This window comes from Clarias gariepinus, chromosome 15 (genome assembly GCF_024256425.1).
Source record: "Clarias gariepinus isolate MV-2021 ecotype Netherlands chromosome 15, CGAR_prim_01v2, whole genome shotgun sequence".
In the NCBI taxonomy this organism is placed as follows: Eukaryota; Metazoa; Chordata; class Actinopteri; order Siluriformes; family Clariidae; genus Clarias; species Clarias gariepinus.
The window spans coordinates 20,894,442-20,914,002 of record NC_071114.1 but is presented as its reverse complement, the minus strand read 5'-3'; the positions used below and the strand labels follow the sequence as shown (position 1 = coordinate 20,914,002).

Here is a 19,561-nt window from a genome sequence, read left to right as displayed (position 1 = left end):
AGCAGCAGTGGTATCACTGATTTAACCATGTATAAAAATGAGGCTCTACATGTCTGAACATAGTGCCAGAAACACTGAAATAACTGGCTCAGAGTTTGGTCTCTATATAAGGCATCAGCCTGCCTTTTGTCCTGCTCCGCAAACATAGTCAGTATCAATGTGGTCATAGCTCCTGTTTGCTTTTATTTACTTGATTGGCTGCATTCTTCTCCTTCTTCTTCTTCTTGGTCTCATTAGCCTCTTTCTTGTTAGCCTTGTTGGCTGCTTTCCCAGGAAACACCTGGCCCTCAACAGTCACGTCCTCACATCGCTCCTGGAGGGTCAGGAAGTCTTTAATCTCCCACGCATAGCTGCCATCACGTAGCATGAAGATGACGCGGTTGGAGCCCACCACAAACCTAAATAGGGGGAGTTAAAACAGAAAAGAAAGACATTTTTCACAAAAGGTCACAAAGGCCTCAATTCCAAATAAAACATTTTTCATAGTCTATTTTTTTTGTCTGCCATCAAAATCTAATGATTATATTTATGCACTGGCATGGGACCCAAAATAGCCTGAAATGACTAAATTTCTATGACTAATGTGACAGATTTTAGTATGTCCGATACACAAATCTAGTGTTATTTTGAATACATATCAGACATACATCTGATATGTGGTCATGCGACTTGAATGCGAACAGTCAGATACAGAATTTATGTGACTTTCTGCTGCACAGACGTGGAGCAACCTATGACATCAGTTAGCACTGGCAGTGCAGGGATTTCATAGCAGTGCTAGCAACATCTACTAAAACAGGCAAAGTGACGCATCTGGCTTTCTTCCTCCTTCTGAACATCAACAAATACAGCTGACTAACTACTTGCTGTCCCCCAGAGGAAAATCCCAAGTATGTTTTTGGTTAAATAGGATCCATTGTTTTAAAAAAATAAGTGGTCACACAAATATGGGGCACGAGCAAAGACATATCAATGTGTGCCATTTTAAAGGACAGATACATCCACGTTAGATTACGATAAAAGCCACTTTCAATCATGAATGTAAACCGTCATGACATGCAAATCCAAGCTCACCAAAAAAAAGTAACTGACCACTGTGGCCTGCAATGTGAACGTAGCCTTGTGCAAATATGAAGTTTACACATCACACTAATTACAAGGCCTTTAGTCACTGTTTTGTTAATACATTTTGTACAAATCAGTCATAATAATCCTGCTTTAAGATTTATTTATTTTGGGTTTACATAAGCGTCAGGATGTCAGGCTATCCGTAGAGTTTTTTTTAAAATCAAACCATTACTATTTAGATACATTAATTGTATTATGACTTGAAATGTTTTTAAATTACAATCTCTGAATGGTCAGACATACATTATTTTTGAGTACAGAAGCTCTGGCCGTCGTGCAGACAGGTTAATACTCAAGTGCTTGAGCGTTAATGTTTTTATAGGAACAGCTTATTCATAGCAGCGCACCCGCTGCTCAAAACGTACAGCTCTTTTGTTATTCCCTTATTTTTTTTAAACATTATATACATACAATTGATTATATTATTTTATGTAAGAAAAAGGGTTAGTTTGCATTTTTTTGTCTCTACTTTCAGTATTTTTATAACAGTAGGCCTATTAAAATTAAAATATTTCTTTCTGAGACGAGACCGTATCCAATACAAATGGTAGTTTTTACTACTTGCATATTAGACATATTGCATATTACAAACTTGCATATTTATAACAGACACATTACCCATATCGTCTCTATATAATACTGCTTTTAACAATGTTGTATAAACAAAACAATTTTATGGTTAACTCCTACAGGTGACCTGCTGGTGCACCTCATTTTGGATTCAACATCTAGAAAACTATGGAGAGTTCTGTTAGTAACTTATTAACATCTCTAACATGTTTTAGCATAAACTTGGATCTGGTCAAAGTATAGAAGCAAATAGAATGGGAGGTGGAGTAGACATTGTGGAGCAGAATTTGCAAATCAGAGTTAGAAATGCAAGAAATATGATACTGTAGGGATTGGAATATTTTTTCAGAACGCTGTAAAAATTAGTGTTCACACAAACAGTGCAAACTTTAAGCAAATAAGCTTTAAAGCAGTCACTGTGTTAAGTACACCTGCTCATTACCACAGTGCATTTCATTTATATAATCAGCCAATCATTTGGCAGCACAATGCATAAATGCTTACTGATACAAATCAGGAAATTCAGTTAATATTCATCAAACAGGTGTCTCTGTGGCTTTAATCATGGTATGGTTGTTGTTATTGTTTCCAGGTGAGCTGGTTTAAATATTTAGAAAATTGCTGATCATCTGGGACCCAAACTACAGATGGGTCTTATTTCTCTTACTCTCTATCATCCATCCTTACAACTTACTGTCTTGCTTACTGTTTTCCTCTCTTAGCTGAGTCCCAGTCCTGCCTCGTGTAATGTAGCGGACGCCCATCTCAAGTCAATATTTTTAGTCGAAATAAACGCTGATTAAATTTTTTGTTGTCCCTAAGGCTGCTCCCGTCAAGGGGTCGCCATAGCACACAACTTGGCACAAGCTTAATGCCGTAAGTCCTTCCTGCCACAACCCTGAAATTTTTATCTTGGCATAGGGCAGATACTGTGTCCAGTGGCTGGACCATTTAAAAAAAAAAAAAAAAAAAAAGTCCCACCATTTTATCACACCTAAATCCTGATTCTTGTTTTGCACCTCAACACTGATTGCTGTGCATGCTGCAGTGCAGCAGCTATGACGCGGTGTACACACCCAGACCACAAGGTTTGCCTCAGCTTGTACTTTAGGTTAAACTGCACTGATTTGACATAGAGGATTATGAAATAAAATCTATTATTCCCCAAATCAAATATTTTATTATGAATCTTGCTAAAAGAATCTTACTTGTTAAAACTCGACCATGAGATTTTACTGCAGCACATGTCCCAGTAAAAAGGGGTCCAAATATTTATGGACCTGACTACAAATCCTGGTAATCATATATGTAAAACAGTACCTCTGAATATCAAAGTTGGCATTAAAGAGGCTGCCCTGCCACAGGCTGGTGATCTCCTCGGTCTCCTTTTCTGTGGGGTTTCCAGAAACTGTTGCAAACACCATTACTGTCTTTCCCTTCTTAGACATTTTTAAGAGCTCTTCGGGTTTGGAAGGGTCCACTTTGGAGAAGTCGATGGGTGGAGGGGGTCTTCGGTGCTCTGGCAAATCCCCTTCTTCGATGTCATCATCTTTCTGTGAAAATAAAAAAGGTCAGCTCTACGCTATCTAAACAATCTATACATCTAAGTTTACTTGGGAGACTGTCAGACTTCCTCTGGTCCTAGTATTAACCTATTAGTTTAATTTGGTCCATCAGTGCAGGAAAAAAAATTACTCAACTGTGCTACACAGCTGCATGTAATTTCATTTGTAAGTGAAGGTGTAAATTCAATTCCAAACCCTGCTCTCAGAGAAGTGAATTTAAAACTTCACTAAAAACAAGATGGTGAGTTTCAGTTGCACCATAGACACCAAAGATACATCGAACCAGTTGTATGTTAAATGATTAAAACCTCCCCTCGCCACACATTAACACACACACACAAAGTGACACACACACACAAAGTGACACACACACACAAAGTGACACACACACACACACACAAGTGACACACACACACACACACACACAAAGTGACACACACACACACACACAGAAAGTGACACACACACACACACACACACACAGAAAGTGACACACACACACACACACAAACACACAAAGTGACACACACACACACACAAAGTGACACACACACACACACAAAGTGACACACACACACACACACAAAGTGACACACACACACACACACACAAAGTGACACACACACACACACACAAAGTGACACACACACACACACACAAAGTGACACACACACACACACACACAAAGTGACACACACACACACACACAAAGTGACACACACACACACACACACAGTGACACACACACACACACACAAAGTGACACACACACACACACACAAAGTGACACACACACACACACACAAAGTGACACACACACACACACACACAAAGTGACACACACACACACACACACAAAGTGACACACACACACACACACACAAAGTGACACACACACACACACACACAAAGTGACACACACACACACACACACAAAGTGACACACACACACACAAAGTGACACACTTTACTATCACTAGCAATTCAAACACACAATCTAACAAACAGTAAATGCAACATCAATTACTGATGTGGTTAGTGGCGGTTTTTCTCAGGGTAATGATTACTTCAAGCAAGTGCTGTCTCTTGAGTTAATCACTAAAAATCTCCAAATAAACCACTTGTAACAATAAAGAGGGGACTTAAATTATTAAATTCTTGCATACTTTAAGTGCTTGCTGTTTGCATGCAACAATGGCATTCTAGTAATGAACTACAGCGATGAAATAAAACAAAGTGACTGCAGTTTCAAGCTAAGCAACAGAAAAAAAGATGTATAAAGTTATGTGTGGTTTCTGATTTATCATGACCTAAATTTAATTATTATTCTATTTATATTTTCTAGGTCATCAAATTACCAATAGTGCATACACACACTGTTACAGTTTATACAGTGAATTTCTGTTTAAAGACCATATTTACTGATAACAGAGGACAAACATATTTTCAAACCAAGGAACACATTATACTCAGCCCAAAATAAAACAAATAAATAAATAAAAATTCAGAGGAACACATTCTTTTTTTCAACTTTGCAGAACTTAAAAACTGAACTTAATTGTTTTTACAAGGGGCAGCGGTGACAGTTTGAGTCCCAGCTTCGTCTGGTTGCCACCGTCAGGCCCTTAAACAAGGCTGTGTAATGGCTGAACCAATGCTCCGACCAAACAAATAACAAAATAGCTAGGAAAGAATTTCACTGTGCAGTAATGTATATGTATCAAATAAGGCCTAAACTTTACTCAATTTTGTTTGCACCATTTTTGCGTAAGTTTTTTTGCATTCTTTAAACTTCAACATAGTGGTAATTTGTGTCCAAACCACCTTACAACCGAGTTAACAATTTACTGACACAGTCAGCTGCTGGATCCAAATATATAGTTCCACCACTGGACAAACCTAACCTACTGCTGAAAAGAATTGACTGCATCTCTATGTCAGAAAAAAATTATAAAAAGAGACAGCACTCACCCAAACTCAACTGTTTTTGGTGCGTCATGGAGAGCTGACCTGATCAGAAGTATGCAACCTGCAGCTTCAAACAGGAAAACACTTCCCAGTAACATTTTCCTGTTATTAAAATTATGCACAACAAGCAGTGTACAAAAATGCTTGCAGCAACAGAAAATCACCCCATATGGTTTGCAGAAGTTGTGCAGGGTTACTGATCGGAAGGAAGGTCCGGGGTTCGAACCTCAGCACTGCCAAGTTGCCACTGTTGAGCCCTTGTGCAAGGCCCTTAACCCTATCTGCTCCAGGGGCGCTTTACCCTGTGCTCTGACATCCGGGTTTCCTAACTTGGATATGTGAAATGTATTTCACTCTGCTGTAAAGTACATGTGACAAATAATTGAATAGTGACTTATTTTATAGGATCTTACACCTCCAGTGCTGTTTACGATGATTGCATTTAATTAGCAGAGCTGCCAACCTTCACAATTTAAGGTTTAAGTAGTAAAAACTACCTCTAAAAAGTTAAGGGAAAAAGACGACAACAACAATAACATCAACAAAGGAGTTATTTTACACAATAATCAGGAGCTACCTAAACAGGTGCTTCAGACTTGACAATATTAACTAACAAACCGAAAGCCACCCACTCACTATCTGGACACAGTACCAACCTATCGCAGGGCACATATCTACACTACATGCGATCGGGAAATGCTAAGCAATTTAAAACAACATGTTTTTGGATTGGATGGCACAGTGGCTTAGTGGTTAGCACTGTCGTCTTGGACCTTCAGAGTCCAGGTTCGATTCCTGTCTTCAGTCTGTGTGCATGGAGTTTGCATGCTTGGTGGGTTTCTTTCACTGACATTCCCAAATTGCCCGGTTTGTGTGAATGTACGGCAGCAAACGAGTTAATGGGTTGGCACTCCATTCATTATGTACTAACTCTCAGACTAACTAGCGCGCATTGCAATTCTTTATACTATTACAGTATCACACTAGTACACCAATCAGCACGTGAGTCAGTAGTTACAATCTGGTTGCTAGGACACTAGGCACTAGTTAGGGGCACTATCTTGATCACAGCAAGGCAGATTGAAGCGTGACTATCCTGTTTATGGTAACGGTTTATGAAGAGTTTTGCCCATTTTTGGGTGCAGTTTGTAAACCAAGTCAGTGTAATGCAGATATCTACCTTGTTAGCATAAAGAGTTCAAAGGGGACAAACCAACAGTGCTAATGCCGAGTGCTAATGCTAAGAGCTAACGCCGGCTACATATCCGCGCGCCCCTCTAGAAGATCTTACCTCCCACTGCTCCAGCAGCCGCGCCATGTCCGCGTCATTGTAATCCCGAATGTCCTTCTTCTTTTTAGGCTTATTGTCCGAACACTCAACCGACAAGATAAATACTACAAAAAGCAGCACTGGTACACATCTCCATCCGATGGAAGACGCCATTTTTTCAACTTTGAGTTTGCGGATTGGTTAAGATCTTTAGGCTTGGAGTATGTTGATTGGCTCCAGTTTGGTCAACGTCATAAAACGGGCGTGTCCAATTGGGGACGGATTCACGTGACTAATTTTTTTTCTTCCTACAGATTTTCAACATTCCTTTTGAATACATAAAAAACTTTAATGCATAAAAAAACCTTCCACTTTTAATTAATTGTATAGACATGAAAAACATTACAAGAAATGCAAATCATTATTACATTTATTACAAAGAATAGTATAGTTTTTTTTTCCTTTCGTCCATGTATCAGTAAAAATGTGTATAAGATTAAAATGCTCCTTTCACAGTGCTTCTTTAATTGCTAACTAGGAGGAAGAAGCTTTTATTTAACACATACATTACAGCACAATAATTTTTTTCTTTAAACATGTTGGATAGCTCCCATAAAATCAAAGTCTTAGCCACAACACAGCACCACTGTGTGAAGGGCCATGCTCAAGGACCCAACAGTTGCAATGTGGTGGAGCTTGAGCATTTACCCCTGATTGTAAAACTGCTATACATGCTCTATTTGCAAGTAAAACTTGTTTTATAAATAATAATACACATAACACCGTTCAGCCATGACAATATTACGACCCGCTTAATATAGAGTAGGTTCCCCCTCCTACAACCAATGCAGTCATCTAGCCCTCACAATTTGGCCTTGGTCAAAGAATCAAATCCTTATGCTTGCCCTTATTTTTAAGTTCAGTGGTAAAATGTTGACTTCATGCCTAATATATCCTACCAACTTCCAGGTGCCATTGTAATAAGATATTGTAAGTGTAATTACTGTGACTAAGGACAAATTTTGATATCTAGATGACTAGGTCAGAGCAACTATAAAACTGCAGCATGTTCCTGATCTGAAGTGGTCAGGACCTACCAAAAGTGATCCCAAGGAAGGCGACTGCATCATGAGCTGCCAAGTCTCAATGATGCATGTGCCGAGCAAAGGCTGGCCTAAGTAGGCCGATCCAGTAGAAGTTCTGATTTCCATAGGGATGTGTCAGAACACAAAGTGAATCACTGTTTTGGTGGCAAATGGGGGGAACCTACTCAATATTAGGCTTGTCGTGGTCATAATGTTATGGCTGATTGGTGTAAGCGTGCTAAATTATTTTGGGCTGCTTTTTGCCCCCTCCCATTTCTCTTCATTAGAAGCGTGTGAAGTGTAAGGCTCGTTCAACAGAATCTGAACTGTTTCCTCTCAGGACACTCCACCCAAATGGCACTGCGCCCTGTGCAGCTGTACAACCCACCAAAGCAGAACGTGTCCTCCCAAATAAACCTGCACAACTCAAATGCGCACAATCCCGAGTTCAATCTGTTTCTGAAATAAATAAATTAATTAATTAATAAATCAAGTAACTGTACATTTTAAAACTGTAGCTTATTTAGCAGTAGATTATGATATATCCTATTTTGGTATATTATTTTATTGTATAAGAATGCACAGATTTATTTTCTATAACCGCAGATCTGACAGTCGTGATTCAAATAACAGCACATTCTAGAACTTTATTGTCTCTACCTAAAGATTTAATTGCACATTCATAAGCGCATTTTTAAAAATGTACAAACCCATCTTTTAAATTTTGGAATGAACTAAAATTTTACTAAAAACACATATAAAAAATTACAGCGCCTTCTCTTGATTTTTAAGTAGAACTAATGATTTTTCTTAGGTCGATTTTTTATGATATACAGTAAAAGTGTTTTCAATTTAAATTTTAAAGTAGCATATTTTCTCTTCCCATAGGCTGACTGCAATGAAACAAAGCCTATATGTAACTTCAAGTTCAGCAAAATACACCTGTAAAAAACACATTAAAATTTGTTCAGTAGTGTTTATGTGATGCATGCACAAACAAACAGACAAAAAATCCAAGAAACATCTTGATGTGTTCTATGACTTTAAATTTTTTTATTTTGGAATTATTTTCAATGTACAGACACTCCACCTTTATGTAATAGACAGCAACAGCTCATTCACATGGAGTATTGTACAGTTTGGATTAATTTTCTACATTTTGGAACAATAATAGATTTTATTAAAACTATGAAATAATACATATGACATTAGGTAATTAAGTAACAACAATAACAACAGTCAGATGTTATTTTAAGACATGAAGTTTAGCTGTTCTGCAATAGTTCTTGCACCAAGCACCACGGTGAAACTGGCTCTCGTAAAAACCATCCCAGGAAAGCAAGACCAAAAATTACCTCAGCTGCAGAGGAGAAGGTCATTTAGAGTTACTAACCTCAAAAATCACCAATTAACAGCACCTTAGACTAGAGCTGTTATGATTTGTAGAGCATAAGTGGCAGGCACATCTTAATATCAACTGTTTAAAATAGATTAATGCATAATTTGGATGACTTCTGCATTGTTTTACAATGTAGAAAGACATAAAAATCAGGAAAGACCTAATAAATGCCATATTAAGATTCAGGAAGCTCTGTGTTGACATCACACAGGACCTGTCATGTTTCTGTCACATCAACACAGTGGTGAAAAAGGGCTGGCAGTGTCTCTTCCAGGACATACGCTTAGGTGCTTAGGGACTTTTACTCCTGCACCAAAAAGAGCATCCTGATGAGAAACATCACAACCTGGTTTGGGAACAGCACCATGCAGGACAGACGAGCTCTACAGTGGGTGGTGCGATCAGCTGAGCGCATCATCTGCACCAAGCTCCCTGACCGTAATCTACAACAAGCGGTGCTGGACCAAGGCCAGGAGAATTGTAAAGGACCTCAGCCACACCAACAATGGACATTCTCTCTGTTGCAGTCAGAAAAGCGATTCTGCTCCCTGAAGGCCAACACAGAGAGACTGAAGAGAAGCTTCTTCCTGCAGGATACATGGACTTTCAACCAGAATTCCACATAGGATTTAACACTCTTATCTGCTTTCTCACATAAAACAATATCACCACTGATTACAATGCACATCACACATTACATATGGCACATTTGTATATTTTGCACACCACAGAACTTCAACATCTGCATATTGTCTTGCTCATGTCTGGGCATGGTTTTTATATTCCACTTCAATTCTATTTTATTCTATTTTATTATTTGTACATATTGTAATTTTTTTTACAGCTAAAGTTTTCCAAAATCTTTCTGTTTTTAATTTGTAAAATTATCTCTTATGTCATACTTTATATTCTTATCGTATAAGCACTTCACTTCATATCATACTGTGTATGACTGTGTATGTGACATAAAATTTGAATTTAATAAGTGATAACAGCACTAACCTGTTACATAGACCTTCCACCATAATAAACACTGCTTACAGTAACTCTGTTTCTTATAATAGTAATACTGTGATAGTAACAGTAACTTTGTTGGGTCATAGCTCTAAATATGACAGGAAGTAAATAAAACGAGCTTAAAACATTAATATTATTATTATTATTATTATTTATGAATAATGGCATGTTTTCTGATTAATACGTTTAAAACGTTCACCTCTGGTTTGTTTAACGCTTACATCTTCATTGTGAGGAAACAAGCGAAGATTTCACCCGCCCGGTTTTTAGCTCCTCCTCCTTAATGGATTGGCTCATCAAGCGTCCTGAAAAAAAAAAAAAAACATTTTCGTCCAATAAAAAGTCGTCTTATAGTATACCGTCACATTGTTTCAGAATCTGATTTCGTCTCCCACCAGTTAATCTGGTGGTTTAAACATCGGTTTTGGTTCGTTTAAAGCGGGAGGGTTAGTACGAGTTTTTCTTTGAAACAGAAACTCAAAGTGAGGAAAGATAATCTACCCAAACACATATTGATAGAGTACTTCATTAATCCCAAAAGGAATTAACAGGCAAACAAAATATTTTAAGATCGTAATCCAATAGCAATTGCATTGTCTTATTATTGTCACTTGCACGAAATACGCTTTGGTACAGAGTAATGTTTTTTTTTTTATTATTATTATTTTTTTTTTTACAAAACGGTTAATCTATAGTTTTTTGTAAGGAAAACAGCGACAATATGTCTAATTTTCTTTCTTTCTTTTCAATCTAAGGTTACAGTAATCGGTCATACCAAACCCGACGTAGGCGCGTACTTGAAACACATTATTTTTTGGAGCTAACGTCTACGCTAGGCTAAAACTACCGATAAACTCTCAGCGGCCATGTGTGAACTGCAACATAACGGCATGTTTGATTTGAATGGCCTGCTTCTTATCCAAACTACAAAACTGTTATGATGCTTAAAGCCTGGAGAAGTGTAATAACTGCTCAAAACAAGGAGAAGCTGAAGGAGCTAGCAGCACGTTTTTGGTGTAATGTTGCTCTTACGCCGGTAGTCGGGGCCTCGGGAAATGATGGCTTTTAGTGTGGATATGAACCAAGTTTACAACTGAAGACGAATTTTCATCATTCGGACGAGTAAAAAGTTTATCATTTGAAGAAAACGTCAGAAGGAACCGAGTGGACATGTGATCGTATTCGGATCAGAACTTTTTATTTCCCAGGGAATAACGGATACTTATTCAGAAGGAGAAAAACGTTGCAGTTTTGAAAGAAGCTTTGCCTCGCGCGCCGTGTTTCTGTTTCCCAACTGAAGCGCAGCCGCACCCTCTGACGGATTAGCCAACATGCTAACTACACAAAGCTTCTGACACAAAACTCGCCTTTCTCGGAGATACACCGTTTAATTTTTTTTTTTAAAAAAAGAAACGTATTCGTTTCACAACGAACCGGCTGTTATCCCTCAACGCCTTGTTTCCCATTTGAAGTAAAGCCGCACCCTCTAGTTTGCTTCCTCATACAGGCGAAGAGCCCCCACAGACACACACAGCTGAAATAAAAATCACCGGCTCTCCAAAAAACACCACTGTAGTGGTAATGGGTTAAAAACAAACAGGATTTTGTTGAAAACAGATTGAAATGACATGTATACCAAGAGGAAAGCCCAGCAGTGTGTGTGCCGGATGGTAGTAACCCAGGTTCCCATGCTTTTGCTGAGGAAGGTGCGTGGGAAATAGACAGTAATGCATAAGAGACCCAGGCTTCAGAAAGAACTGACCAACACCACTGGGTTACGAGCAATAAGGAAAAGGTTAAAAGCCGAGAAAAGGCGACCCCTGATTTTTCCAAGGTCGGAAGACAGGCGCGGTGCTTTTTTTGGAGTCTTTTCTACAGCAGGCGTTGTGGGATGATGGTGCTTAAAGTGGAGACCCATCACACAGAGCTGAATTCAAACTGCTGCTGTCTCACAGCCATGAACCTCAGAGGCACTTTCCACTGGAGGATGAAAATTAACAACGGCTCATCTGGCTTTAGACGTTCAGTGGATTTAATTTGGCCTCCTGCAACCACGAGAAGGGCAAGGACCTCTAAACGCCCGTCTGCTTGACACAAATTAACACGAAAGCTGACACGACTGCGGTGATTCTTCATGTTCTCAGATTCAGGATAGAGTGTTTTCTGATTAGGTGTATGTTGGTTTTGGAATGTCTGGAATCAGCTGGCAATTTGACTTCATTTAATTTCTTGTATGGCACTGCAGCAAGTGTATGATTTTGTTTTTGTACATTTTTTTGTTTGTGTGTATATCTATATACGTGTGTGTGAGCATGTGTTGTCGGACCTAGAGAGATAAATACCAACCTGTGAAATTATTCAGATGTACCCATGATGTGATTTTGTGTAACATGCACGATTAAGGTCAAATGACATAAACATTAAGGATTCAGCATCATTCTGTTGAAGGGATTTTTAAATGTAGCTCTGCTTTTGACCTCATTCACCCATTGTTTTGATATCAAATGTAGGCCCAGACCACGGTTTCCCTGAGTGAAGTTGTGTTATCTTCTACTTTACCTAGTTCTGCAAATGTTTACTAAAATAATTTGATGTTCGAATAGTAAACAGTGGATGTTATAATATTTTCTGAAGGACAACACTTTTTTTGGCCAGTTTTTGGAAAAGGTGTGATATTATTTTTGAAGATATTGTCATATAAGTTATGAGTTTGTACTGTGGAATGCGTGGTGTAATCTATATTTTGTATAAAAAAGAAAATTCAGAATATTAGCTTGACCACCATACTATGGCTAGTAGTGGCTCGGGAAAGTCAGACAGCGAGGTTCCAACGTCCAACATCCCGAGTGGCAGCTTGCAGCAGCGCAAAAGACTCTCATCTGTGTGTGACACATGCAAAAGCAAGATGCAGCTGGTGGCAGATTTACTTCTACTGTCCAGTGAGACACGGCCTGTGATGACCACGGATGGCGTGCCAGTGGCAGAGACTTTTGAGAAGTGTCGGGATACAGTGATTGCTAGGACAAAGGAGCTGTCCATTATCACTCATGACATTCAGAGCCAACTTAACATGGGGAAATTTACTGAGGTCGGGGACCGGTTAGTGGAAATGGGCAACCTCGTGGTGTCTTTAACAGAGTTTTCGGCTCATGCCGCATACATGGCGGCAGTGGAGGCACCGGGCTCACATGCTGCCGTTCCTGGACTAGTGGATCGCTACAAAGTGACCCGATGTCGTCATGAGGTGGATCAGACGTGCTCTGTCCTCCGTGTAACCGCACTCTCTGATTTAACTCCCCAACTCCTCCTGGAAGTTTCCCAAAACATCCGGAGGAACCTGACGACTCTCACAGAGGCCTCATCTCTGGCCAGTGAGAAATCCAAGGACAAGTTTGCCAAAGAGCAGTTCAAAGCCAGTGTAAAGTGCATGAGTACAAGCGCCACTGCACTTCTTGCCTGTGTCAAGGAGGTGAAAACAAACCCAAGTGAGCTGACACGTAATCGCTGTGTGCTTTTTAGTGGGCCACTGGTTCAGGCTGTCAACGCGTTGGTAGGATTTGCCACTGAGCCACAGTTCCTGGGAAAACCGGCTAATGTCAGTGGAGATGGTAAAGCAGTGCAGACAGCTGTACTGGGAGGTGCCATGAGTGTTGTTTCGGCTTGCGTTCTCCTCACACAGGGTCTCCGGGACGTATCCCAGCATGCCGAAAACAGCTCTCAGATGCCTACATACCGCGAAAGGCTGCGCCAGTCTGCTTGCGCCGTCTCGGATGGATGCACGTTGCTCTCACAGGCGCTCAGGGAACGCTCCTCGCCCAGGACTCTACCACCAGTCAACTCACATTCTGTGAATTAAAACAAAGCCCATTACAGTTACAACATACCAAAGAGACTAATATTCTTTAACCCCATGTTGTGTGATCCTATTGAGTGAATGTAGTAAATTTTGTACAAATATGTTTGTCCAACTTTTCCTGTGCAACCAAGGTGGCAGTTTTTTTTGCACTGGATGTAATAAAAAACTTAGCCGAAACTGACATCACAACATATTTCTAACTTGTGTTCACTCACTGGTAGCCACAGACTCTGTGGTGTTTCTGTATGTTGGACTGAAAATTCTCAAATGAATTTAAAAAAGTAGAAAGTTTACCTCAGTTTTAGAGCAGCAGACAGAGTGATGGTTGCAGTCGGATGAGTGATGGATGTTATTAAGAAATGCAGTGCGAGTGGGATGCACGTTCGTACTTTGTATTAATGTGTAAATCTCTTCGGATGGATTAAAGCTGCTGTGAGTGTGTGCCATAGGTTTTACACTATATACCAGAATTACAATAGCTTTTTATTTTATTTTTTTTCCTGGATCATGCATGTACTGGAGTATTTATTTCAACTTATTAAAAAAGTTGTTTCTCATACAAAGGTTGTTAGATGTCTTATGTCACTTGGGAGGAGGGCAAATTAATGATTCTTAATAAGATTGCGGAAATGAAAGTCATTGATCTTCAGAATGTTGCTATTAGTGTTAAAAGAGGTCATGATTCTAGAATTTACACGTCATGGAGGCTTTTCTCCAGTGACATTGAGTTATATGGAATCAGTGAGAAAACAAATACTTTTGCAGCTGAATTGAAATTCATGCTTTTCTGTGTGTGTTTGTGTGTGAAGTACATCATCGCTTTTTCCATTGGGAAGTATGCACAGTAGGCTTGCATGGTGGTTTGGAAATGCCAAAATGTGAGAGGTTTGAATTAAATTAGGATTAAAACACTGTACTGTTATAGGAAAATAATCACACCACAGCAATTTTCCCTTGGGGATGAAAGAATTCACGTGATATATTTGATCTGTTTGTAGTTTACTTCAGGAGAGAGATTAAAAAAGAGATTGGGGAGGGAATGACTGTTTATAGCCAGTATATGTTATGTGACAACAGAAGCTATAACCACTGTCTCACAGATGTTCTATGAGCGTGAATCAAATCAGAAGTAGTCTCAGAAGTGTGTTACTGTGCTACATCATGTCCAATTAATGCATGCATTCCAGCACTTCCGGTAGGATATATATTCTTCTTATTATTATTTTATCAATACTTGCATAATTTACTCACCTTCACAGAGCATCTGATTCCGTTACCACATAATTTATATCAGTTACAACTTGCCAACCTCTCTTTTTTGCTTTTACCTTGAAATTAAGCACATTGTTATGTTTCAAAGAAACCTGGAAGCAAAATGCCACACTTCCTGAACACTGTCCTGTACTGGAGATCACTCTGACTGTTAGGAAGTACTGACATTGGAGACTCCTTCTATGCATGATTAAATATCATGTCATTACAGAAAGCTTTTTACAGAATTTTTCTTTGTTCTTCTGCTTTAATTGACAAGAAAATTGCATTCTTTTTTAAATTATAATTATTTTTCCTGGGATTTTTCCCAGTTTTTGTCCCTCATTTCGTCGCAGACAAATCCCGCCTATTATTAGGGCATTTTCCATCAAGGCTACAAATACCAACCAGGGAGGACGAAGACTATCACGTGTTTCCTCCGAGCCATGTGACGCTGGCCGACCGCTTCTTTCCGAACTCTTTGCCTACGCACTGTTCGGAGCAGAAAATCACATTTTTAAGTGTAACTGGCATTTTTACATTATGGAAAGTGCAGTATTGGACATTTTTGCTAGTTCAAATAATGCCAAAAATTATGTAAAATTTATATAATTCCGATATACTTATAAATTCAGATATAATCGCACCTCAAATGTCAAGGGTTCAGTTCCCGGCTGGTGTGAGTGTGCATAGGTAAATTAATTAAGGGCACTAACAACTTGATTTTTTTATGTAATGGTATGTGGTGTCAATATCGTTAGCTGCATGCCTGGGTAAGATGACACCATCTGAATCTGAATAAAGTTTGAAGTAAAATATCACATATATATGGCGGCACAGTGGCTCAGTGGTTAGCACTGTCGCCTTGTACCTTCAGGTCTTGGGTTCGATTCCAGTGTTGGGTCTGTGCGTGCAGTTTGCATGTTCTCCCTGTGCTTGGTGGGTTTCTTTCGGGTGCGCTGGTTTCCTCCCACAGTCCAGAGACATGCAGATTAGGTTAACTGGTGTTCCCATATGGCCCATATAATTTATATTGATTGGACCCTATACAGGATAAGCGGTATAGAAGATGAATAAATAAATAAATGAAAAATTAATAGAGTTCTTACCAGGCTTTCTACAAGTTAAATGTCTGATTACATGTGAAAGTCATGGCAGACCTTGATAACGTTTACTCTAATTAGCATTCTAAAGCTCATTAAATCACTCTAAGTTTTGGGGCGGAGTGTGGTTTACATAGTTTACATATATATTCAAATCTTTTTCAACTCTACAGCACCCCAGAGTGGTCACGTCGATTTTTTTTCTTTATTTGTTTAACTATATTCTACACACAATTCAGTAAACTTTAGAGAAATAACGGAAAGAAATACCGAAACCGTACTCTTGGCCTACTCGGAACAAGAGAACAGAATATCAGAATCACATGAGATGTACACACAGGAGTTGTTTCATGTCCTGACCTGAAACAAAAGACCTGAAACACATATTGATACCGTTGGAAACTCTTATGAGAAGAACTGTAAGACATTATACAGTAGAGTAGATTCGGCGCTCCCTGTACAAATATCTCACAAATAAACAGAAATGTGGCGGTACGGTTTTTGTTTTGCCATGAACTAATAAAAGAAATGTTGGATGGAATCATGGAGGCACAAATGCTTCTTAAATGTTGCAAATGTGGTTTTTCAAATGCAACTCCAAAAACTAGTTCAAAATCTATTTTATTTAATTGGCCATAATAAAGTTGAAACTAATCTAAACTAATCAAATTATTATTGTTCCTTTAGTAACAGATTATCTGTAACTGGTGTGACAAATCTGGCACCAGGACTTTGGCAGTGGTTCCTCTGGGTGCTGTGGGTTGCAGGGCGGGGCTTCTGTGGATAGGACTGGTTTGGGATCTTGGGGGACTTCTCATCAATGATTATTCATGGTTCTGGAATTTTTTCCATTTTGTTTTTACATAAAAATTGGTTTAAAATTCGGTAACATTGAAATGATCAAAGTTATACCAGATTTTCTAGGATCATGTTTTATTAATCCATGATGACGTTAAAAACTAATAAAGAGGCAAATTAGTTTGTTTGTGTTGAAGAATATCAATTTCCATTACATAAGGGTCAGGTTCAATAAAATAAACCAGACTTTAAAGTATTCTTGAACAGATATTCTACCCAAACATGGTGCTGATTTGCTCTTTGATATCTGAACTCATGATGAACTTTATCGCGTGAAGGTCCAGCATGTCCAAATCTTTACAGCACCACTACACATGCAACAATCATCCCACAGGCATGAGTATAAATAATTATACTGCACACTTGGGATTTCCCTAGATCTCTGGAAATATCAGTATTATTACAAATTAAGCCCCAGTGTTTAAAATTTGATTTGCTTTTCTCTTCTCTGCAAAAAACTGTTTTCAGAACATTGGTTCTAATAAAAGATTTTTCATATGAACATATTCACGCATGCTGTTGATGCTTTTGCACCGCCCCTGCCTTTCATTCGTCAGTGACCTGTATCCCTTTGTCCTCTTCATTTCCTCATGGTAAAAAAAATGAAACTGTTGTGCACAACAGGAAACTGAACGGCCTCTGCTATCAGGAGCGGCTTCCTTCACAGCACTAACCGTCGGTGTAATAATTTCGACCAAGGTTTCGCCCATTTCCTGCTCAAAGGAGGGAGGTTAGGGCGCCAGAAGTCTTGGGCACATTATAAAAATGGGCTTTAAAATGTTTTATGTCAGGAGACTAGCAAGAGAGGGTTAAATAGTTAATCCTCTTAATGGGTTTATTTAGTGTGTGTGTGTGTGTGTGTGTGTGTGTGTGTGTGTTGGGGGGGGGTTGTGTAATGTTTGGATATTGTTTGTCACTGACCTTTCACTGCACAGTCATTAAACATGACATAGGGTGGAGTCCTTAAAAAAATCATGTGTTTTTAGACATGCATGTTTCACATATTTTTTTTTACATGTAGTGTGTCTTGTTTTTATTTTCCACATGATTTCTTATTCAGTTAATTTCACATTATTTTTCCACAAAAAGGGGATTTTGTTTAATTTTTACATATTCATTAAATGAATACTATTAAACTATTAAATGAATAATTCTTTTTCACAACATGGCTCATTCATGTGTTTTTTTTTTTTCTTCTTTCTTTCATTTTTTACCTTTAATAATATCATTCTGGCGAGGGTGGTTATGTATCCAGTCACCCGCCCATTACCTGAGCATTAACCCATACACATAAGCATTCAGACACTTTTGCACCCCTTGCGGCAATTTTGAGTAGCCAACCCACCTTCTGGTAACCCCTAAGAGTCCAGAGAATAGTGTGTAGTGAGAACATTAATAACTCTGCACAGACAGCAACCAAAGCTGCATGTGCCATTTCAGGGCATGGCATAGAAAATGCCATGAATGTGCCATGTGAAATGTACAATTATATGCCAAACTTTATACACCTTGGGCCAAATTACTTTAAGCATAACTGCTACAACAAACAAAATTACAAATAATAATAATAATAATAATAATAATAATAATAATAATAATTCTGACATTTATTAATGGATAGATGTTTTATATTTAATTAAATACACAAACAAGTAAATAAATGTTTGGATTACTTTGTTAGCCCTTAATTGACTCATGTGACAGGACTCATTAAACAGGTTATTAGAAATAAAAGTTCAGAGCATTAAAAATTATAATTTTTGTTTTAATACTAAACAGCCTGGCCCCCTCCTCATTTAAAAAAATCAAAAAAATATTCATTTAATGCCTACAAAGGAGGGCAAGGCTATAAAAACATATCATAATGCTGTGATGGGAAATAATGGATGTGAAGACAAGATCTGAAAGATCAACAATATATGACACCTAAATGTTTTAATTAGCTTTGAAGTGTCCCAATAATGTTGCCAAATCATTACTGGCAGAACAGGTTGACAACAAGAATAATTTCTGCTGTGGTCTTCATCAGGTCGGATCTAAAATACCTTGAATTTAACATTTCCAGAGGAAAAATATTTGTAATCATTTGGTCAAGTTTGGTTTCAAGTTTACTTTGTTACTTGGCTAGTCGTACCCAAAATTTTGCATATAGCTTATTGACTTTTTACAGTCAATTCACACACAGGATCCAGTTCCAAACTTAATATGAGCTAGGCTTATGTAGAACCAAATTGGTTTAAGTTTATTAGCTGGAGTCCACACCACTTGACACCACAGTCATTGTCCTTGTTACCACCTGCCAAAAAGTATCCCTCATTTGAGATGTAACAAGACACTGCAGAGAAGAACACAGAGTCACAAAAGTCATTATTTATGGACTAACCTGATCAAATAACAACCATTCTGTGCCACCATAACTTTGGCTGCTGGCTACAGACTTTTATGTTATTACGGATATAGAATTCACTTATAATTCGCAACAAATAGCATT

At 38.5% G+C, this 19,561-nt stretch overlaps 2 protein-coding genes across 2 annotated transcripts; one reads left to right on the top strand and one right to left on the bottom strand.

Annotated features, from left to right (window-relative positions):
- Positions 1–93: 93 nt before the first annotated feature.
- Positions 94–6,688, bottom strand: mesd (mesoderm development LRP chaperone). The gene is made up of 3 exons (XM_053512514.1): positions 6,523–6,688; positions 3,019–3,251; positions 94–398 (listed from the first exon to the last, which is right to left on the bottom strand). Exons 1-3 carry the CDS (start codon positions 6,673–6,675, stop codon positions 164–166), a joined length of 621 nt encoding a protein of 206 aa, XP_053368489.1. The 5' UTR covers positions 6,676–6,688; the 3' UTR covers positions 94–163.
- A 4,137-nt stretch (positions 6,689–10,825) lies between these two features.
- tlnrd1 (talin rod domain containing 1) lies at positions 10,826–14,415 on the top strand. The gene has a single exon (XM_053513838.1). It carries the CDS (start codon positions 12,791–12,793, stop codon positions 13,856–13,858), a length of 1,068 nt encoding a protein of 355 aa, XP_053369813.1. The 5' UTR covers positions 10,826–12,790; the 3' UTR covers positions 13,859–14,415.
- The last annotated feature ends 5,146 nt before the right edge of the window (positions 14,416–19,561 follow it).

Excerpts from the sequence above, each read along its gene's own strand:
- mesd (XM_053512514.1), bottom strand. The coding sequence starts at position 6,675 with ATGGCGTCTTCCATCGGATGGAGATGTGTACCAGTGCTGCTTTTTGTA. Across the intron at positions 3,252-6,522 it reads GGCTGCTGGAGCAGTGGGAG|AAAGATGATGACATCGAAGA; the intron begins GTAAGATCTTCT and ends TTATTTTCACAG. Across the intron at positions 399-3,018 it reads GCCAACTTTGATATTCAGAG|GTTTGTGGTGGGCTCCAACC; the intron begins GTACTGTTTTAC and ends CCCCCTATTTAG.
- tlnrd1 (XM_053513838.1), top strand. The coding sequence starts at position 12,791 with ATGGCTAGTAGTGGCTCGGGAAAGTCAGACAGCGAGGTTCCAACGTCC.